General features: G+C 26.7%; 5 protein-coding genes across 5 annotated transcripts; all 5 read left to right on the top strand.

The window, feature by feature from the left end:
• Nucleotides 1–5,171: 5,171 nt before the first annotated feature.
• Nucleotides 5,172–5,747, top strand: EIN_119150 (hypothetical protein; the record flags this gene model as incomplete). Its single annotated transcript, XM_004259004.1, has 1 exon — nt 5,172–5,747. One exon carries the CDS (start codon nt 5,172–5,174, stop codon nt 5,745–5,747), a length of 576 nt encoding a protein of 191 aa, XP_004259052.1.
• A 234-nt stretch (nt 5,748–5,981) lies between these two features.
• On the top strand, nt 5,982–6,875 carry EIN_119140 (hypothetical protein; the record flags this gene model as incomplete). The annotated part of the gene is made up of 3 exons (XM_004259003.1): nt 5,982–6,029; nt 6,166–6,296; nt 6,332–6,875. 3 exons carry the CDS (start codon nt 5,982–5,984, stop codon nt 6,873–6,875), a joined length of 723 nt encoding a protein of 240 aa, XP_004259051.1.
• Nucleotides 6,876–14,751: 7,876 nt separating this feature from the next.
• Nucleotides 14,752–16,266, top strand: EIN_119130 (hypothetical protein; the record flags this gene model as incomplete). Its single annotated transcript, XM_004259002.1, has 1 exon — nt 14,752–16,266. One exon carries the CDS (start codon nt 14,752–14,754, stop codon nt 16,264–16,266), a length of 1,515 nt encoding a protein of 504 aa, XP_004259050.1.
• Nucleotides 16,267–20,057: 3,791 nt separating this feature from the next.
• Nucleotides 20,058–20,474, top strand: EIN_119120 (actophorin, putative; the record flags this gene model as incomplete). Its single annotated transcript, XM_004259001.1, has 1 exon — nt 20,058–20,474. The coding sequence occupies one exon, from the start codon at nt 20,058–20,060 to the stop codon at nt 20,472–20,474; it is 417 nt and encodes a 138-aa protein (XP_004259049.1).
• Nucleotides 20,475–21,045: 571 nt separating this feature from the next.
• Nucleotides 21,046–21,450, top strand: EIN_119110 (calcium-binding protein, putative; the record flags this gene model as incomplete). Its single annotated transcript, XM_004259000.1, has 1 exon — nt 21,046–21,450. One exon carries the CDS (start codon nt 21,046–21,048, stop codon nt 21,448–21,450), a length of 405 nt encoding a protein of 134 aa, XP_004259048.1.
• Between the last annotated feature and the right edge of the window lie 2,195 nt (nt 21,451–23,645).

Genomic DNA, 23,645 nt, shown 5'->3' with positions numbered 1-23,645 from the left:
TGCTTTGGGGTTTGACTGCATTGCTGCCAAAACAGAATATTTTTGATCTCCAACGATATCTTTAATACGTTCATCAAACATTTCATCACCAATTATTTGAGACATAAATTCATCTGGAAGCAAATTTAAACGTATTTCACCAACAACTTTCATTATTGTTACAGCTTCTTGGATTGAAATAGTCATTGATTTTGCAATTTTTTATATGTTTTTTTAAACAAAACTAATAATAATTGATTTTGAAATAATTATATATAATATAAGAAAAAACATTTATTCATAATTCATTTTTGGTGTGACTATTTTGTACAAAAACCAATGTATTATTTTGAATAAATTTGGTGTTATTTATTCCGAATCAAATATTAAACGACAATATTTAATTTATAAAAACAAAATTAATTGTTTATTATATATTTACATTTATATATTATTTAAATATTAATATTTTCTACACAACAAAAAATAAAAATGTTTTGTGATATGTCATGTTTTAATTAATTTCATGTGTTTTTATTTAAATTTGATTCTCTTTATAGTTTTAATTAATATTAAAATTATAATGAAGTCAAGTTTTTAGTTGTTATTGTACAAAACAACGAATTAAAAAAACTATCGAATTTTTATTTTGTTAAATGTTTTTAATAAAGATTTAATTCGTCATTTTAAAATACAATTTGGGTATGAAATTGATATTTCATGTTTAATAAACCAAAATATTTCATGATTTTGAAATAAGGAAATTGTAGTGTAAGTTGAAAAATATAAATTGAAAAAATAGACGCAAAAAATCGAAATAAGGGAAAATAATGATAAGTAAAACAGGTATAATTTTCGACAAAATATATTAATATCCCGAAAAACAAAAGAAAAAAAATACTGTTATAACGTGTCGGACTTTGTGGCCCAAGTTTATACACAAGCCAAAAAAGGAAAACCATCAAAAATTTGATTAATATCCCTGAAAAAACAGGCCAAAACAAAAATAAGGGCGTTATTTTAAGTGTTAACGATAATATTTATTTTAATATGTTTTAACACAAAGTGTTATATATGATAAATGTGGGATAAGGTTATAATATTTTTGTTCGTTATAAAGGGTAATATGTTAAAATATGTGTTTTAAAAAGTTAAAAAACCAATTTTTGTTAAAATAATTATAATTTTTATTTTGAAAAATTGGAATTTCAAATTGTTGTAACGGACTCTTTGATAACATTTATTGAATAAATAAAATGAAATGAATGATAGGTAAATACACTACATTTATAATTGAAAACGTTGTTGATTTTTTGATAATAAAATGAAAAATCAATAGTTTTATTGATAGTAAATTATAATATTGTTTTAGTTATATAAATTAATAAAGTCAACTTTAATAAACACATTCTTGGATATCAAGAGTGAGTTTTGTTGTTAATAAAAAGCTGTTAACAACATGTTAAATACACCATTTGAATGTTGTGTGTCTGATGCCTGTTATTTATTAAAGAATAAGTTGATGTTTGAATCATTATTCTTGATAAAATAATAATTTTATAAACTAATAAATAAGCATAATAAATATTATTAATAATTATAGCATAAAATAGTATAATATAACAAACATTTAAAGTAAAAACATTTTATAAAAATAATGTTTTTTATTAAAATGCTTTTAATAAATATTTTAATCGCCATTTATTGCCATAATAATTTCAAATGAATCTCGATAAACAATTAAAATTTAATAATTTATAATATTAAAATATTAATTGTATTAATCAAAAACGTTGTTACGTTTCAATCCAAATTTTAAATATAATAAAATTACATATAAATATAATGGATTTAAAAGTCAACAGATTTAAAAAAACGAATTTTGGACTATAAAAGAAAATATTTTGAACTCAAAACAGTAATTCATTACAATATTTATAATACGCGGGGAGAGATTGTGATAAAATATAATATATAATGTGTGTGAGAGCGAGATAATTATATTTGCCATGGTCGTTGACCACTTTTTGTGGAAACTGTGATTAAAATGTTTGAATGAGTGTTATATGATAAAAAAGAGAACGCGATTCTCTTCCGAAATAATATATTTTATCTACAAAAAATATAAATGATTTATTTTTATTCATTGGTTATTTTTTGGTTTCATTGGTTTTTATTAATTTCTAAAATTGCAAAACAACAAAAACAAAAATAGAAATTAACATGTTTTATACTTCCCAAAACTGCAGAGCGGGGTTTTTCTTTTCCAAAATACGTGTAAACATTGTTTTTTTTCTTTAAAAGTTTCTAATAAATTCCCCAACTAGTTTATGGATCCCAACCAATTTATAGATCCCTATATACTAAATGTTTTTTTTTAAAAAATTGTGTCTAAAAAACTCAACAATAACTAATTTTATTAAACTTAAATTGTGTTTTAGCTCACTTTTTCTTAACACCCACTAAATTATCCTTTTGGCTAGTTAAAAAAATTTGAAATAATTGTATGATTAATATCAAATATAAGCTGTGAATTTAAAATTATGGATGAAAAGAAAGGAGAAGTTTGAACACTTTTGTTGATAACGTTTTGTATTCACAAGACTAAATTTGTTATTAATAAAGTGATCTGAGTAGCTACTTCCCGATAGTTTAAAATGTTAAAATATAAACATGAATAATAACACCAAGTTAAAGTACGAAGAGAGTTGGATAGTTTAATATAAATTTTTAACATTCTATATGTTATTTAGCGTTAATCTTATTGCATTGAATAACACCATTCTTATATTGTGTGTAATTGAACAAATATATTGAATCGAAAAGTAATACATTTAAAACTTGGTGATATCAATATTGCATACTCAATCATAACAATAACACAACAATATTATAATATATTTTATGAATAGTAATTCATCAATATATTATATTTTATAGTTCAATTTGATTTTTTGTGATTACAACACATGTGACATAATCAAGTAAAACGAGAGGTTGGGTTCTTTAAACACAATTAGGGCAACAAAATCACTTCTTATAATTGCCACAAACAACGAGAACAAAAATCACCTTGTTTCGAAATAAAAAAAGGTTATTAAAACAGCTATTAAGTATATAAAACACAAACATATCTATGTTTTATTTAATATTGCTTAAAGACATCCAATGGTTTTTTAAGTAAATCCAACATCTCAGGAATTGATATTATAATTATTTTTTTCTCTCAAAAGCGGGCATTTTTGGCCAAATAAACCTCAAAAACCTCGCTTTAGAGCACAACCATAAGAGATGTTTTAGTCTAAAACAACCACTCTTGAAATAACTTGCTTGTAAGAAGTACAGCTTTTGGAGGTTAGACTGTAAATCCAACTAAAATGATAATATTGAATTAATCAGTTATTTTATTATTTTACATATATTATATGATTAATAATTGAACAATAAAATAATAATTTAAATTATTAAAATTAATAATTTATTAAATTGTTATTTTATTATCTATAAAAACTAGATAAAAATATATAATAACCATTATTTTATATAATGAATAATACAATAAAAATATCATAAATTCACATATTAATTTTTTTATTCATTAATTATTATTATTTTCTTATGATTTGTAGAATTAATAATGAGTTATATAATTGTGAGTTAATAAATTAAAATAAAATCTAAATTGAGTAAATTAAAAATATTTATTTTCAACTTAAAAGATATAATTATTTTTAATTAAATTATTAGTTTATTAGTTATTAATTATAAAAATGCTTAAAAAAGTTTTGTCAAATTCGTTTACAAATCTATTTGTTTTAAGCCGAAATTAAAATCAGTGATATGTTAAAAATATTGTTGATTATTTTTGTTGATAATATTTGTTATTATATCAACAATAATAGTAATAACAATTTATAATAAAAATGAATAATACATTTGTTTTGTTTAAATTGTTAGAAATTGTCGAGTTTATTTTCTTATTAACCCTTCCAGTACCAGATATTAACAAAATTTAATTTTTTTTAAATAATTTTCAAAAAAAACAAAACCCAATTCCAAAATTCTGAAAAGTTTAAAGGAAAATCACCATTTTATAGTTCATGAAAGCCAGTAAAAATAATGTATAAACAAATAACCGTCATTTTTTTATTAAAACAACAGAAAAACTAAATAAGTGAGTTTGCAATTTTGTATTGAGTGTAACAATTCCTTGTTGTTTATAATAAAAAATAATTCAAAAAGTATAACAAGTGTTTAAAATGCCAAATGTTTCGAAGATAAGATAAAGAATTAAAAAATTGAAGTTTACAGTTCATATTGTAAAGTTTTATTATTATATATTTACTATAATGACAACAAAAACGATGAATTAAAATAATTGGTTTAAAATTAAAAGTATAGTTTATTCGTTGAACCCTTATGTGGGGTTATGTGTTATACTTGCTGATTAATTGAACATTTTCACTTTTTTGTCCCTTTCATGTATCAACATATCACTCTTCTTCATTTCTGTTATATAATTTCGTTTTTCGACGCTTTTAACGTTTATTTTGGTTATAGACAAAAGATGTTACATCATAACAAGTATATATAAAATGAAAATAAATAAACATCAACAAACATCAGCCCAAAGCAAATAAAAGTTGTTCTTTTCACTCATTATCTACTACGTGTATTTGTTCAAATATGTTTTTTGCGTGTATATTTAACTGTGTATATTCATGAAACACTGCAGAGTTTTACCCCCTCATAGTTATTGATAATTAAAATTTACTCAAAAACAAACATTATGAAAGGTTTACACGTACATTTTTAAGAATTACGAATCTGTTCGTTAGTATTTGACAGAGCATATAGAAACTATAAACAAACTATTATATTTGAGTACAAAAAGTCGTATTTGCGTGCTTGTGTATACATTTACCCATTCTTCGTTAACATGTTTATGTTATGTCATCCTTTTGGTGTTATTTTCATATTATTTTTCAGTTCAACTTCCAGGGTTGTTGTTTATATTTATTTTTATTTAAAGTATTTTTATAAAGTATAATGAATGTTATTTTGTTTTAAATGTTATTATAATATATTTTCATAAATTTAATTTGAATTATGTGATATAATAATTAAACTATTATAAAACCATTATACCAACGTTTGTTTTACAAAAAAACATCCAAACTCGTTCTTATCACATGGAAGACTTGATTGTTGGTGACTACAAGTGGAAAGCAATGGGTCCCATCAACAAAGAAAAGAAAAAGTTCAAAAGGAAGGTTGCGAAGGTGGGTGCTGACTATAAAGCAGAATTTTGTACTTCGACTGCTTCTGACTTGTTTTTTGGGTTTTTTGACGAAAATTTAGTCGAAAAAATAACAGCATTTACCAACGCCAAATTATCAGGAAAAAAAGGTAAACCCCAAATAACAAAAATAGACATTATACGATATTTCGGCATTTTACTATATATGGGAGCACACCACGACATAAAGAATCCATTTTCCGAGCTTTGGAACGAAAAACACGGGAAACCAAATATTTATGGTAAAGCTATGCCCAGAAATGTTTTTCAACTTATCAATGCTAACATCGAGACTTACGATGTCACAACTTTTCCGGATGAAGTTGAGAAAGAGAGTTGTTTTAAAGGTGATGAAGAAGAGAGTGAGGACAGTGCATCCGATGAAGAGGAAATTCCAGAGAATAAAGAAGAGACCGAAGAAGAAGACTATTTGAGTTGTGATGAGTGGGTCAAAAAAACATCCTGTTGACCTGACCGAAGAGAAGCTAAAAAAGGATGTTGAAGTGAGACAAAAAGTAAATGATGAAGAGACTATAGAAAAGGGGTTAATCAAAGCATCAAACACGCCAAACTCAAATGACAAGTTTGGCAAAATGAGGGAAGTGTTGGAAGCTTTTATTCACAACTTAGTGAACAACAAATACTTTACACCGAGCACCACACTATCGGTTGATGAACACCTTTGCGCATTCAAGGGAAAGATATGGGCAAAGGTATTCATCAAGTCCAAACCCCAGTGTTACGGCATCAAGTTTTGTATTTGTTTTTTGTTTTTGTTGTAAGAATAATTAATGAAGTCGGAGATTCACGATGTTGAGACATATACATCGGTAATTGACTTGTTGTTGATATTGTGTTTGATAATATATTCAATGAATAACAAAAAGATGTGCTGTGATTGTGAAAGTGGTATGGTTATAAACCTACAGATGTACTGTGGAAAATGCGACAAGAAGGAAGAAAATCAAGGATTTCGGGTGACGATAGATATGGTAGCTCCACAACTGTGTATGGGAAAGTTTGTGACAGTTGTATGTGACAACTTTTCTGTAGCTTAAGATTGGCACATTATTTGGCTCAATATGGTTCAACATTGCTTGGGACTGTGCGAAAAAATAAAGTTGAGGTACCAGAAGAAGCCAAGCAAATCAAACGTTATGACCCCAATGATGATAAAAAGGCTACTACAAGAGAGGCAGATTCAACGGAAGTGTATACAAAGGGTGTATGCAAATTGTTTTCTTACTATAATGAAAAGAAGAAGTTACTGCTCATTATGACGACGATGCATAATGCTAAAGAGTTGTACACCTTTCAGGAGCAAGTGAGGGGAAAGGATGGCAAACTTGTGAGTGTACACAAACCAAATGTGATAAAACAATACAACGCGACAATGGGAGGTGTTGATAGTGCAGATCAGATGATACATACTTACACTTGTAGAAGGCGCACTTCAAGATGGAATGTGAGAATACTTTATGATTTACTTGACATCGCTGCCCTCAATGCCTACAAGGTATATCATCATCACCACGATAAGGTGGACAGGTTGAATTTCCTCAATGAATTGACAGAATTATTGATGGAAATGGAATAAATTACTTTTTGGTTTTATTGGTTTTATTATAGTTAATAATCTATTTATTATCTTTGATATTTTTCTGTTTCTTTTGGGATCTCTGGAAATCATATCTGTGTATCATACAATATTCAAAGCCTTTTTACATATTTATAGGGGAGGGGCTTTGCTTTTTTTATTAAATTATTATTATTATACTAATATTTTACTATAAACTTATACAAATAAATGATGTGATTATATAAATTTTCAAATCTCTGACTCACATTGCCCTGCTTCTTCGTTTTTGTATGCTTTATCATTGATTTTAAATTTGTAAGGATAGCATCACTCTACTGAGTTGGTATATCAATTCAAAATAAAAGAATTGTGAATCTATTTGTTGGTTAGTTTCTATTGTGTATCCCTGTATAAAGGCCACAAACAACAAACAGTATATTCACTTCAAATAGCTATATATTGTGAAAGTGGGTGTATAAAATACAAAATCTGGTTGATAAGAGTCACTATCTTATAAGTATATACATAAAGTATATACTGTTTATCAGTAAATCTTTCGTTTTTATTAATTTTCTGGTTTTGATTTTTATCCCAAAAATGCATTTTCAAAAAACAAATGCCAAAACAAAAAAATAATCAGACAAAACAGATTATATGTTACCATTTGTTTTATAATAACAAACAAATACTTGTCTTTCCAATCATATAGAAAAACTTTCTCTCTGTATTCATAATACATTTGTCTTTTTTTGAAAAAGTCATATCTTTATTACTCACAACTGGAAGACACACGAAATTAAATAAACAAGGTGTCATGATTATTTAAGACAAATTTTGGTTTTACTGTCTTAATTTTACTCCTTGAGTTGTTTATGACTCTTTTATTATTTAAATTGGTGTGTCTGACGATTAAAAAACAATCTTATTCATTTATTATTAAATTAAAAGGTTTTTATTGTTTATTGAATAAGAAAGAACTAAAAAGGTGATTTTTACAAAAGTGTATTTTCCTTTTATTTTTTCAGTGTTATATTTTACTCTTTTTTGACAAACTCTAATTATTTTATTTTTCACCGAATTACAAAAAGATGAAAAAAACAATTATGAGATCACAGTGTTTTTTTGTTTGATGTAATCGCTTTTCTGAATATTCAAGGAATGATGTATCCCTTGTTTTTCAATAATAAATATTCAAATTGAAAAGTTATATAATTCATTTTTACATTCTGAAACTCCTTTTTGTAAAGATTATTATTGCGTTTAGTTTAATATACTATACTATTTTTTTGATATAAAAACAAAAACTTTTTCAACTTGAAAAGAGAATAATCAGAGGAATTTTCAAGTCTCTCTTGTTGAAAAAAGTGAACCTATTTTCAATAAAAATACGATTTTAGGTTATAATTTACTATTAAATTATAATATTTTAAATTATTGTTTACTGATAATTTTATTTCCTGGTATTTCCTATGGTTGTTAAAAGTTTAAAGCGTTTTATGCATTTATTCTTTCTAAAATACACTCAAAATGAATAAGATTAAATTAAGTATACATTTTTGGAAATTCCTGGTACTGGAAGGGGTAATAAATTAGTTTTTAAATAAATTACACAAATTATGTGATTGTAATTTAATTATATTATTTAAATTTAATGTTTTATTTAACATGAATAAAAATCAATTTCTTACATATTTTGTTTTGGTGTTTTTCTTTCGATTAATTTTTTGGATTGTGATTGATGTCTAAAAAAATAATAGCAATAAATAATAAATTTATAACTATATTTTATAGTTTATTTTAAACTAAAAATTTTGATTAAGTTAAATAATATATTTATAATTATATTATTAAACAACGTTTAATAATATATTTATAATAATATTTATTTTAAATTATTGTTATATTAATTTTAATTAACTTTGTGTTTTTTATTATCAAATTAATTACTTTTTTTAATCAAACTTATTATTACAGTCAAATTAACTTATTTCTTTGGTTGACAAAAAACAATTTTAATGTTTTTTAACATTTTTTTTCATTTATTTTTTTGAAGAAAATTAGTAAATTCTCATAATTTATCTCATAAAAGACAAAAGAGAAAAATACGAAACAATGGATGTTAAAGGAAATCTTTAATAATACATTTTACTGAGCTTATTCATTGTTAACCACTCTCTCCGTGGTTTACATAAGTGTTTAATCTTGTTCCTTTCTTTATCATTCGTTTGAGTGGTGGGTGATTTGTGTGTATATTACCTTCTTGATTGACATGAGAAAAAAACATGTGTAGAAAACGTAGAAGTGTGGTGCTCATGCAATTGTAAGATTATTTTTGAGTTTCCTGAACGCAGGATATACATGGGGTTGTGTGGATGAAATTGCCTGGACAATCGCATGTACATCAGTGAATGGGTGGAGCGAAGTTGGGCAGAAGTGTTGCTTGACAAAATTAAAAAACGGAATGAGTCTTTCTTGCACTGCAGCGATTGATAGTGGAGGAATGTCTTATTGTGACTTGGTTTATGGTTGTAACGATAAACAGGTTTACAATGCATACTTCAAAAGACTTATTTCAAGATATGACGAGGCGGGAATACGGGCGGTTATTTGGTGCGATAACTGTAAAATACACTAAGACATGGAAGATATAATCGAATGTACAAACCATTGTGTGGTCTTCAATGCAGCTTACTCACCAGAAATGAACCCAATAGAGAATGTCTTTGGTTTCTGGAAGAGAAGAGTCGAAGATAAAATCAAAGAGTGGGTTGACTTTGAAAATCTCATCACTCAAATTAAAGAAAGTTTTGAAGAGTTGCAAGTACATGAAGTTAATGCTACAATGCAGAGATGTAGAAATGAAGTTTTGAGAAAAGTGTATGCTCGAGAGGATCTTTAATAAATTCCACTTTAATAGTTTTTTATAACATTTTATAAAGAAATAATTATTTTTTGTTGTTGAAAGTGAAATAATTCAGATAAAACTTTAATAATTCTAAATGACGTGAACATATAAGTTTGTGGTGCGTCTATTTATTTTTGTGAATGAAATATAAAAATTATAATATTGAAATTATTTGTGATGGTATTGATATTATTTTGCATGATCTATTTATTAATTTTGCCGGACTAATAACTGTAGTTAATGATTAATTAAAATATGTGACGAAATAATTTATTTTTTTGACTAAATAATTAATAAACTGACTTAATAATTATTGAAAATGGTGGGAATCGAAAACCCAGTGAATAACACTGTATTTGGATTCAGACTTTTGATATATTTTTTGTAATAATCTATATGCATTTATTATTTTATTATAAATAAAATAAACGATTTTGTTATCATAAAGGTACGAATTGCCAGTAAAAAACATAAAATCGTTCAAAGTACCAATATTAAAAGTGTATAATCTACTGTTATGTGTAAGTATTTTTATTGAATAAACTATCAAGTGCCCTTTTTTGTTTTATATTACAATATTTTCATATAAACAAATTATTAATTTATCTAATTAAATATTAATTGGCTTATCAATTGTCCATCGTATTTCGTCTTAAATAATCTCGAGTAGCTGTTATTTATTTTCTTATTGTAGATTTTTTATTAGTTGCAAAAAAATGCTTTCGTTTTAATGACAAAATTGACTTTATTTTACAAATAAATAATTGTATCCAGCTAAAAAGGGAGTTTTCACTGGATGGACACCAATCATGGATAAACGTGCATCCAGTAGTATTCCCTTTACAAAACTTTATTATTAGATTGTAATAATAACATAATAATATAAATTGAAATAATAAATTAAAAAAATATTATGTGTTATAACTTTGATTATATAATTCATTATTTTAAAATTTGAATAATATAACTAAAAATACCATTTTTCGTATTTATGTAAAATGGCGTTATTTTATATTAAATATATTATTATTTATTTAAATGTTTATTATATTTTTAATTAATTTTTTTGTTGGTAACAAATTGTACATATTGCCGTTTTCAATTTATATATTCCAAGATATTAAAACAAACAACTAATAATATCATAATATTAAATTAAAATAGTAAACGTATTAAATGGTTTGCCACATTTTTGATTAATTATGAAGATATTTGCAATATAAAAAAGAATATTTAGACCAACTCAGCATTTAACTTGATAACAAAACCCGAACATAAAACAACTTTAAAATATATACTTTAAGTTTTATTTTTAAAAAAAATATTAAAAATGTTTACCAATTATAAACGTTTGTTTATCTAAGTAAAAAAGTCTGTTATTTTCTACGAAAAAAACAGCAAAATGAAAAAAATTTACTCAGACTTTATTTTTATTTTTTCAAAAAGTGGCAAATTATTTCTTTTGTGTTTTTAATTATTAAATAATTTTATAAAAAAAAGCTAAATTAACTTTCACTCACATGACTTTCGTTTGTCAACTTTCAATTGTCAAAAAAATAAAAATTTCTTATATTTTTATTAGTTTTTAATGACTAGATAAAACAAAAATAATTCAATCGAAATAATTTTCTATCATAATAGTAATGATTTAGTAAATGTATATTTTTAAGTTAATTTAAATAGCTTTTTTGTAAATTATGATAGTTTACACCCATGTTGGGTCTTTTACACCAAGGTATTTATTTTTTTTTGTCGTTTTATTACAAAAAATAAGACCGTTTTTTTTAAAACAAGCCATTTTATGATAAGCCCACAACGATCATTTGCTTTATCAGTCTTACTAAAAATAGTTTGGTATTTGAATAATTAAAAACAACCCAGTAACTTGACAAATTAATGTGAAGACTGTTTGAATTGTTAAAAAAAGAAAAAATTGTTTAATTACCCCCTTTCATTTAACACGTTGGAGTTTATTTTGTGTTTTTTTACCAGAATTTTTTTCATTGAAACACATCATACTATTTTGCCGAACTACCAAAACAAAATTTTTTAAATAACAATTTCACTGAATAATCTCCAAAATTCAAAACGATAATATCTGATCGAGTCCTTGATGGAAAAGACGCCTTTGATTATAAAAACTAAAGGTTTAAACAATAACAGTTTGTGTTGTTTTTAAGTAATTTTTTAGTCGATATCGAATTGAGTAATATGTTTAACGTTGAATATTATGATAAAGATACTAAATTTAAGCGAAGGTTGTCGAAGTTAATATGTTAGAAAAAACAGACGTACTATCCACCACAATTGTAAGTATGTATTTACGATAAGAACACTCTATGAATTTGCGTGAATCAAGTCGATGAAATGTCAATTCAAGTGGCGACAAAACGCTTATTACAAACGTTCTTTGTCTTAGCGAATTGCTGCAAATTATAAAACACTCGGAGATGGTACAAAATAACAATAATTCGAATATTTTAGTGATTTTTGTTATCGTTTGAATATTAATTTTACTAAAATCATAAGGATAAAAATCCACAAAGGAGCTCAAACAGGTTTTTCCTCTTTTTTTAATTTTTTTACACTCGGCAAAAAAATAAAACATCACCTTTTTTTATTTTTTTTCATATAAAACTGAAAAAAGGAAACTCCAACGTGTTAACCACCACTATTTAATGGATTGATTTGATCATTATACAACATGAACGCTACAAGTTTTAATAAGCTCAAATTGGAAACAAGCCACCAAACCGAATTCAAGAGCCGATGCCTGAAAAGTCGTACTAAGAAGATTCAAACCCAACCGAAGAAGTCACTTTTAAAAATTTCAATGGAAGTTGTAGAGGAAACAACACAGTTGCAGATAATCCCCAAACTTCGCATGTACGGAGTTGAAGAAGAGATCGCTTCTATATTTTCTGAAATTGGAGGTGAACCGTTTAACTTTATTTCGCTCGGGTCTGTAGAAGTTCGCTCGAAATTAATTCACGAAGAATTCTCGTTTGAGCGATTTGAACGTTCGAATGCGCCTTCACTTCATGAGTCCTAATTGTATATTTATTTTACATTGTTTCATATTCATCTATTTAAAGAAATTTTATTAAAACCAGCTAAACTATTTATTATACTATTTTGATTTATAAATATATAATTTACAAAAATAAAATGAATGTCTTGTCACTCCACACAACAAAGGGGGCAATAATGGAACAAACGGCATCACAACAAGACTTGCTCCAAATGAGTTCAACGCTTCAGTCAGACCCACAAAACAAGACTTGTCCGTGTATTTTTAATTAAACTCTAAACGGATTTAAATGAGAATTCATTTATGAGGCTAACCGGAGACAAAAAGTCTTCATAACGCGAATTGCAAAAGAAATTGCACCGATTCAGAAAGATCCAAATATCCACATCTTTTATGATTTTGGCGTGGAAAATTCATGTGTAAATCATACGAGTGAGAGAAATGAAAAGAAGAATGTAACTAACGAAGTCAAGATAGATATATCTTTACTTGATAAAGAAATCAAACTTGATGAAACAGAAGAGAAACACAACTTGACTAAACCTATTCAACCCCCAAGTCTTAATAAGGTTACAACATTGAAAAGGTGATGTGTTTAATACGACGTGAAGAAGTTAAGAACTTCATCTAACAAAACAAAAAATTAAATTTGGTTCACCGATAGTGATTGGTAGTAAAGACATTGAAACACACAAGAAACAACTAAAACGATCTTTGAAAAAGCCAAAGAAAAAAACGAAGAAAATTTGTATGGAAGAGGAGTACATAGAAGACGAGTCTGAGTCACAGAACGAACAATTGTATAACAAAAGAGATCACTTTTGCTTTGATGAGACTATGAAAAGAAACAACAAATTGCAAAACGAAGGAATTGATTTGACAATGGCGGTGCAATATAAGAAGGTGTACAACTTTTTAAAAATTTACTGTCGAAAATAGGATTTTTATTCTACATCAAGATAATAACAATTATAGACTTGTTTATTCTTTGAAACCAGTTCGTTTTTAACTTGGATATTTTTATTTTATTATTAAATTGAATTTTTATTATAAATTTACTAATTTTTAATGTGTTTGAGTTAAACTAAACAATTGAATGTTTTTATTATATTTTTATAATTATAATTATAATAATTATTGTTTGTTTTTTAATACAATTGAAAGAAATAACACAATGAAAATTATGGGGAAATGTCGATTACTTCAACTCAATGTTTAAAAATTTTATAACAAACACAATCTATTATTATTTTCCAATATGTGGACAATTTTAGAAATTATTAATTATATATCAACAAGAAATTATAATTTTTTTGTATATATGTTCGTTTCAACTTATGTTGTTATAATTTTTTACTATTTCTGGTTTAATATCAATTGATTTTGTTGTGTTCATTACAATTTACAAGCAAAATTATTTGAATGTGTTTTGAAAATCACCAAATTTTTTGTTAATTGAATTATGTGAAAACATAATATAACTTGCCAAATCAATATATTTATATATAATAATAATAAACTATATAAAAATATTTTTTTTCTTTAAAAATATTTATCTGTGTTTAGTTGTATGAAAAACAATTAAATGAAAATGTAAAAAAAACATTAGATAAATTATATAAAATTTTTATGAAGACTCCATTCATGAAAATTAAAAGTTTGATTACTTTTATATATTTTTAGAGTTTATTAAAGTTTATTTTCATATTACATTCACTTGTTTATTTGTTAAATTTTTAATTGTTGTTTAGTCTTGATTGAAAATATATAATTTCAACATTCGTTTTAAAAAGTACATTAGTATGTATACAATAAAAGTATTTGAAACGAATAACAATATTTTGAAACGCTTAAAGGTGTGTTTTTTTTTCTAAAAACACATAATAAAAAACAACTTGGAAATTTTCATTATTTTGAAAAAGGTATAAAAAGGTATAATTCAAACTCGAAATCACCAAATGCAAAAATTCATTCTTTTAACAGTACTTGCGTATGCCGTCTTCGCAGCGGAATGTACGACTCCAATTGAAAATTGTGGGAGTTGCGACGAAGAAACAAAAAGTAAATGTGTTCAGTGTTCAGATAGTTATTTGTTGAATCTTGACAACACTTGTAAAAAGACTTGTGAAACTGGTAAAATTACAACTGAAACACCAACCACATGCGTTAAATGTACCAATGAAATGTGTGCTGTTTGTTCAGATGTAACAGCTGAAGGAGCAACAGAATCGACTGAAGAGTGCACAACATGTTTGGGTGAAGATATGTACCTCAATGCGGACAAAACATGTGGAAAATGTGAAACTGGAATGAAAGTTACAGAAACCAAAAAATGTGAAACTGTTAATATAGAAAATTGTGATGCATCAACAAAGACTGGAGAAACGGAAACTTGCAATAAATGCAGTGAAAATAATTATTTAAATCAAGGAGCATGTGTTTCTGCATGCCCCGAGGGCACAATTTTAAATGAAGAAAAAACTGAATGTGTTGCTATTCCTCCTCAAACATGCACAGTTGAAAATTGTGAAACTTGTGCCGAAAATAACAATGAAGTCTGTGTCAAATGTAAAGAAACATATTATTTGGATTTGACTGGCAAATGTGGGTTGGACTGTCCCGAAGGTTCCAAGAAGGATGAAACGAACATGAAATGTGTTGCTGATACTCAGACGTGCACAGTTGAAAATTGTGAAACTTGTGCTGAAGGAAAGACTGACGTCTGTGCCAAATGTGCAGCTACATATTATTTGAGTGAAGGCACTTGTGTCACCCAATGTCCTGAAGGTACTGTTAAAAATGACGAAAAAATGGAGTGTGTTGCTGATACTCCTCAAATATGCAATGTTGATAATTGTGACACCTGTGTTGAGGATAGAACTGATATCTGTAATAAATGTAAATCCAACTATTATCTTCAAGTGGACCAAAAAAGTTGCGCAACAGACTGTGCAAGTGGATATAAAGACACAACAAACATGAAATGTGTGAAATGCACAACTGAAAATTGTGTCTTGTGCAGTGAAGATCAAAAATGCACAACTTGTGTTGATGGAAATTATCTCACAGAAGATTTGAAATGTGTTACAACTTGCCCTGAAGGATATGAAGCAAACAAAGAAACTAAGAAATGTGTAAAAATCACTTGCAAAGTCGAGAACTGCAAGACTTGTATCGAAACTGATATCAACAAATGTGCAATTTGCAACGACAATTTGTATGTTGTAGAAGACACTTATAAATGTGTTGCCAAATGTGATAGTGGATACAAGACCGATAGCACAGCTGGTGCTTTTGCTTGCAAAAAGTGCAGAGTCTCAAATTGTGCCAAATGTGATTCAAAAGTCGATGAATGCCAACAATGCAGTGGGGACTATTACGTCAAAGATGGAAAGTGTGAGAAAAGAAACGATGATGCCGCAAAGAGTATTTTCGCTTTCTTGGCTTTGGTAGCCATTTTCTTGATGTTCTGAGAATTTTAATTAAGAACTTCTTTAAATATTTCAATTGATACTTTTTTTGATAAGCTTCGTATTAATTTTGTCAGTGTACTATATAAAATGTGTGTTTTGAAATTATAAAGACAATTAATTAATATAGTAAGTTACACAACGAATAAATTTAAAATTTATTAAAAATAAATTTAATTAATATTAATATACAGTCAAGGTAAAAAGTGGGATGCTAATCAAAATATAAATTTATTTTGGTGTTTTTCGTTTTATTAATTATTTGAATAATTATTAATATTAAATTTTATAGTAATTATATAAATAGTAATAAAACTGGGATGCGGGTCTTTAATTAAAACTAAAATATAAACTATATTCCTTTTTGATTTAAAAAATAAATAAAACCACTCAAATTTGTATGATTTTATTCATTTTTTTAAATCAAAAAGGAATATTTTATTTAAAAGTTTTAACAAACCAATAAATAGAGTTGAAACTCAAAACTATTATTATCAAATGGAACAACAATATCACCCGTTTGTACTTTTAAAGAGACCATTTAAGTATTGGTGTCTATTTTATTTATTAAAAAGATATTCAATTATACCTTCACATTAACTTACACATAGAACAGATAACATTGAGGAAAATGATAGTATTTCATGAGAACGATAAAAGTTAACAAATTCAATTGACACTTCTACAAACTAATAAAATATTATTTGTTTAAAAGAGGCAGCATGGTTTTAAAATATAAGTTGATGACAAGCTTACTTCTTCAAATCATTCCAAAGAAAATGTTTCTATTGTGGAAATATTATATTAAAAAATATAATACAAATTATCACCTCGGATGGAAAAAGTCTTCAAGAGGCATATTCAGCCTTCATGATAAACAGTACTATACATTTTATTATATTAATATTATTTAAATCTATAAATTAAGTATAAGTGGTTAAAAACGGAAGCGGGTTTTTGCACTTCTGTAAACGAAAAAAGTCCTTCTAGATAAGATTAACTATATTTAATCCTATTCAACTATTTATTATTAATCTCTATTTCAGTTTTTATTAAATTGTATATAACTATCGAGCAAAACAACAAAGAATTTTATCTATATTAAGACCTCTATTTTTCTGATAAAATACAGAATTTGGACATATAACATCTGAAAGTTACAACCATAATCATTCTCAGTCGGTTAAACACATTGACTCATTTTCACAAATTTTGATTTGGTTAGCTGGTAAATGTATTATCTTTATTTAAAAATTAAGACAAACATCAACTTGTTGCTTTTGATTGTGTAAAGTATTGACACAAGAATAACAACAACAATTGTTTTTGTATTTAAAAGGCCTATTTTATCGACATGAATTCAATTATCAAATTAACAATAAAAATAAAAAAATATCAACCAAAATTTTGTTTTAATTTCCATTGTTTGTTAGTATATATGCATTTTTTCTTGTATTATATCAAATTAAATATTATATTACTATAATTTACAAACTAGCCAGACTGTTTTTCATTACCTTTCTATACAAAAAAATATTACAGTACGGTCATTAAACCTTATGTGAAACCTTGAGGCTTATGCGATTTTTTTGAATAATTTTTAGTATTATTATTATTATGAAAAACCATACAAAAATAAATCAAATCATAAGTTATTTTAGTTATTTCCATAAATATTAATAAAACAATCATTTTTATGAAGAAATAACACCGACATCAATTTAGACGATCCGAACAAAGTGTGTACTGATCAGTGTAAGCATGGTTAAGATTTCTTATCTTAAACCCGATTTGTGGCTTTATGTCTCTTTGTTTTTTTTAAACAATCGGGGAATGAATAAAAAATCCCGACCATGGTGTGATATAGATTTTAAAAAGTTTTCAATAAAAACGAGTTATAAGACACTTAACAAATAACTTCTTTGCGTCTGCAACGATTGTGTCTATCTGCTCCTTTGAAAGTCTTCCAGCTGCTACACATGACAGTGCTGTATTCAAAACTCACCAGTCGAGTGTACATTGATGGTTGCTTCAATTGCGGCCTTGTCGTCTGGTGAGAGCTTTGCTGCAATTTGCTCGTTGAGTGTGTTTTTCATCGAATAGCAGTAGTTATCAAGTCCATTCTTCGCCTCGACCAGTTTCTTCATCTTGTCGTCCTCTGCCTTGAGCTTCTCTGCGTCTTCAACCGTCTTGTCTATTTGCTTCTTTGTAAGTATTCCCTTGTCGTTCGTGATTGTGATCCTGTTCTTCTTTTACTTGTTGTCTTGTTTTCAGCCGAGACAATTTGCATCAACGTCGAACGACTTCAACTTGTGAAGATCACGTGGTGCGGGTGGGATACCAGACAACTCAAACTTGCCAAGCAGGTTGCAGTGTGATGTCATAGACGCATCACCCTCGAAGACTTGGATGAGCACGCCTGGCTGGTTGTCTGCATATGTTGAGAAGATCTGTGACTTCTTTGCTGGTAGAAGGCAACACGTCTTTTGTTGCCTTCTACCATTCACTTTACTCGCTTTTTGTACAGAGAGTGTGATATATTAGTTCATTTTAGTTCAACTTCTTTTGTTGATTTTCATTTTGTTAAATTGTCTTCTTATATTTTCCAAATCATTCTTTTTTATTTTTGTAATCGCATAAGCCTCATAGTTCAGTTTCTTTTTGTATAAAACCGTGTTTTTTGCCTTTTTAATAATAAAAGTATTGATTTTTTTCTATCATTTATAGTTTTTTATATTTAGAAAATCGCATAAGGTTGCGGGTATCACATAAGGGTGAATACCACATCTGTACTAACAAATTAAAAGGAAATTATAAATGATTTTGCGAAATTCAATAACTTGGTAAACTCACTGTTTGAAACAACACAATTTTCTTTCCTCGACGCTCACAACTCATTTTCCATTGTGTAATTATAGTTGTTTGATTTATTATTGTTTTCAATCAATTCAAGTCGCGTACCAAAAAATCGTTTTATCTATGAACGATTAAAACTCTTATATATATGTCATTGTATATTTTTATTTTGTTTTATAAATATTGATATTAGTAAAATTTTTTTTAAATAATTTTTTCATTCAATTTTTTTATATTACAAAAATGTGTTCTAATAACGATAATTTAATTCTATATTTATACAAAATAAAATCAAATTCATTTTATTTTACTTGGAAAATACCACCCACCACATTTGGCGCAAAACTAATTTTTTAATTTTATAAACAACATGGATAAAAACCAGTTTAAACATTAAACAAAATTAAATAATAATGATTTATTGTGAAACAAAAAATGATGATCGTGATAAAAACTTTGAAGTTGTGGACGTCTTTTTTTTAAAATGAAACATCACTTGTATTTTTTATTTATATTTTTTTTATAATCACTTAATATTTTTGTTATGACAATCCTTTATAATTAAAATAGTATAATATTATTAAAATAATTATTTATAATAGTTTTTTGTTAATTTTGTTTTTATTGATAATTTTGTGGAAAAACGATGAATTAAGTATTCCCAAAAAATAAATAATTGTAGTAAATACTATAAATAATAATACATTTTAACTATTTATATAACTTATTGATAAAACTATCAACTTTTAGGAAACCAATTGTAATATAAAAAAATATTATAAAAACAATTATATAAAACACTAAAAATTGAGTAATAATAGAAACTTCACAACAACTCGAGTTGAAAAAACAAGATTTGGAATTTGTTGTTTGTTTTTATTGAGAAATAATAAAAATAGATTTGAAAAGGTATAAAAACATCAAGAAAGATCATCTCAATGTCTGGCATTCAATTAAGCGACGAAGTTACTTCTATTTACAACGAGTTCAAGTTGTCCCACAAGTGGAGATACATTCTTTTCAAGATGAACGACAAGATGACAGAAATTGTCGTTGATACAACAGCTCCTTTCGATGAAACTTATGAAGATTTTACCAAAGCACTTCCACCAAAGTCAGCCCGTTACGGCGTTTATCACCTTCAATACAACCAAGGAAGTGGCAAAAGAGAAAAGATCATCTTTTACTTGTGGACTCCAGCTGCTTGTTTTATTAAAGAGAAAATGGTGTATTCAGCAACCAAGGCGACAATCAAACAAGCATTTGTTGGGCTGTCTGTCGAAATTCAGGCTACTGGGTACATCGAACTTGATGAACAGAATGTGATAGACAAGGTCAAGTCTGTCTCTCAGTGAGTAATTTACTTTTTGGTTTAAATTGGTTACAAAATTGTTAAAAATAACATTTATAATTGTAACAACTTTTGGATAAAAAACAAATAACTACAAACAAATAATATACTGTAAAATTATAAGAATATCAACATTCTTAACATTTTATGATAATTATAATATTTTGATTCAATTTTGTTATTTAAAATTTTTTATAATGTCATAATTGAATATTATAAAACAATTTTAACATTTTATATAATGATAAATTTTTGTGTTTTTTTTTTATAAAAATAATATAAAAAAGAACTAAAAACAACAGAAGAACGAAATTTATCAAACTGAAAAATACAAAGAGGTTTATATTAAAAAATTTTATCGGATATGGTTATTTTTTTATGAATTTACTAAAAAATATATAAAACAACAAAACAATTTTTGTGAAACTCAAAAATCGATCAAAGAGAGACTTAGTCTTCTGTTATCGAAAAGAACCAATTAATTACAATAAAATTTAAAAAAACAAAATCATCATTTTTTGTTAACGTGTACATCCCTATATAAATTCTTTCAACTTCTGTTCAGTCATCTCATAATGGCTGAAGCTGCATTCAAGGCAATCGATACTAACAACGACGGCAAACTCCAATATGAAGAGGTCAAAGCTGCTATTGCTGCTAAGAAGGAAATCAAGAACGAGAAACTTGTTCAGTTGATCTTCAAGGCTGTTGACGTTGACAACGACGGAACAATTGACCTTCCCGAGTTCACCAAGTTCCATCAAGCTATTGCTGGCGTTGATATGGCTGATGCCAAAGTCGGTCTTAAAGTTCTTTACAAGTTGATGGACGCCGATGGAGATGGAAAGTTGACTAAGGATGAAGTCACTGCTTTCTTCAAGAAGGTTGGATGTGAACAAGCTGTTGAACAAGTCATGAAGGCAGATGCCAACGGTGACGGATACATTACAATGGAAGAGTTCTGTGCTTTCTCACTTTAATTCAAACAATTTTTACAACTTTATTTTGGTTTCGTTTTTATTTTTAAAAATATTGTTATTAATTTAACTATTGTTAATTTTTTAATTTATTCATTGTTAATTGTATTTAATTTACCATTTGAATAGCACAGGACCGCTATTTGACTTTGGTTTGAATAAAACCTGGTAATACCAGGGGCAAAGATGTGGGTTATAAAAGATGACTCCTCGGCGCTATGTAGACTCTTTAATTGTTATAAGAGTAAAGCATAATGATTTCTTCTTGTTAATTGTATTTAATTAAAATAATAAACAATGCAATTGATCACATCAATAATATACATTTAATTGCGCAACACATCAACAAATAGACATGTAAAACTTATTATTCATTAAGTTTCAAATAAATATAAAAACGTCTTATTTTTGTTAACAAACTGTTCTGTTATTCGAAGTATTTGTATGAATTTAACCAATAAAGTAACTAAAAAAATTTATATTTAAAATAGTTATAAACAATTAAAAATAATATAAAAATGTATTTTGTTTTTCTATTTAAAACGAATTTTCAAAACAAAAATAAAAACTATAAAAATAACACAATTTGGAACATAAATCCTCCAAAGTCGGGGTAAGCGATTTGGCACCCACACCCATGCACATAACTTACATAAATTATTTTAAGAACTAAAACAGTTTGAAAACTTATTGTTATTTGTTTTTTTAAATAATTAGATTTAAATCTAATAATTTACAAAAATATGATTTCATGTAAACCACAAGTTGTGTTTCATAAAGACGCGTGTGAAATTGTTAAAGAAAATAATTGTGAAACACCAGAATATGTCATTGAACAACTAAAAATTGAATTTGAAAATTACAATTTCTCAACTCAAAGCGAAAAAATGAAAAAGGCGTCCGCAACAAAGCTTGAGGGTGGTATGTTTTCTTTGTTTGTTACTTTAAGTAGTCACTGTAAAGGTCCCAGTCAATTTTTCAAGTGTGTATTCATAAGCTGTCCATGTAGATTGACTCTTGTTCTATCTCGTGACAAGAAACGAGTAAATGAAATACAAATTAACCATTTACATAATCACAATTTCCATAAACTTCCCGATAGAGTTTATCCATATTTTACCGAAAGTGAAATGGAAGAAATGAGAGCAAAGTACAAATTGGGAGTTACTCCTGAAAACATAAAAAGAGAATTAAAATTGCCATTTGACTCCAAAATGATTGGAAATATTTTAAGAAAAGATAGAGATGCAAATGGCAGAAATCAAAGTCAAGAATTAGCCGAGTTGTAAATAAGCGAAAAGGACTGGAGTACTATTGTATTTAAGAAAGTAGTGGACGTGAAGAAATCAAAAACCTTCGTCGTGTTTCTGTTACAAAAACGTGTGAATATGTTGTTGACTTTGGTTGTGAAAAAGTAACAGTAACGGAAAGCTTTGTAATTGAAGGCCTTACCGACCCCCAAAAGATTAGTCAAATAAGACAAATAAAGCCATCAACCGTAGTTGAATATACAGAAGGCATGAAAAAGCCACATAACAAATGTGTCGGAATATCCAAAAAACATCGATATTGCTTCGTTTGTAAACAACCAGGTCATTACGCCAAAACGTGTCCAAAAAGAATCGAACCAAAACCTTAAATGATCGTATGTTGACATTTTATTTGACAAGATGATCTATATATTTTAATCAAAATAAGTATTGTAACATAGTTAAAACTATATCTATAATAATTGATATTAATATGACGTATAGGGCAATAAAAAACTGCTTCCGTCTTATTAACCATTTTTTGTTTTTTATTAGTTCAAAATAATAAAATTGTAATTACGAGTATAATACAAATTATTATTTCAGACAGAAAAAGTTTCCACGAGACATTATCAGTCTTCATGGTAAACAATACATTACATTTTATTATATTTATATTATTAAAATCTATAAAGTCAAGTGGAAGTTGTCAAAAAGACAGAAAAGGTTTTACCCACTGTAGTAATGTTTTAACAAGACGTTATTAAAGTAAAAAAACAAATAACTTGAAAAGTGGTTTAAACGTATTTAAGACAAGTCTTTTATCTTCAAAACGAGTGTCATTATTCACGTTTTGAATTGAATGTTTATATTTTTGTTTAAAGATAATTCAATTGACAAAATATTGTTCTTAAACATGTTTTTTGATAAACAACACGTGTCACGATC

Source organism: Entamoeba invadens (genome assembly GCF_000330505.1).
Source record: "Entamoeba invadens IP1 unplaced genomic scaffold scaff_1105074725163, whole genome shotgun sequence".
Lineage (NCBI taxonomy): Eukaryota > Evosea > Mastigamoebida > Endamoebidae > Entamoeba > Entamoeba invadens.
This window is presented reverse-complemented; position numbering and strand designations above follow the sequence as displayed.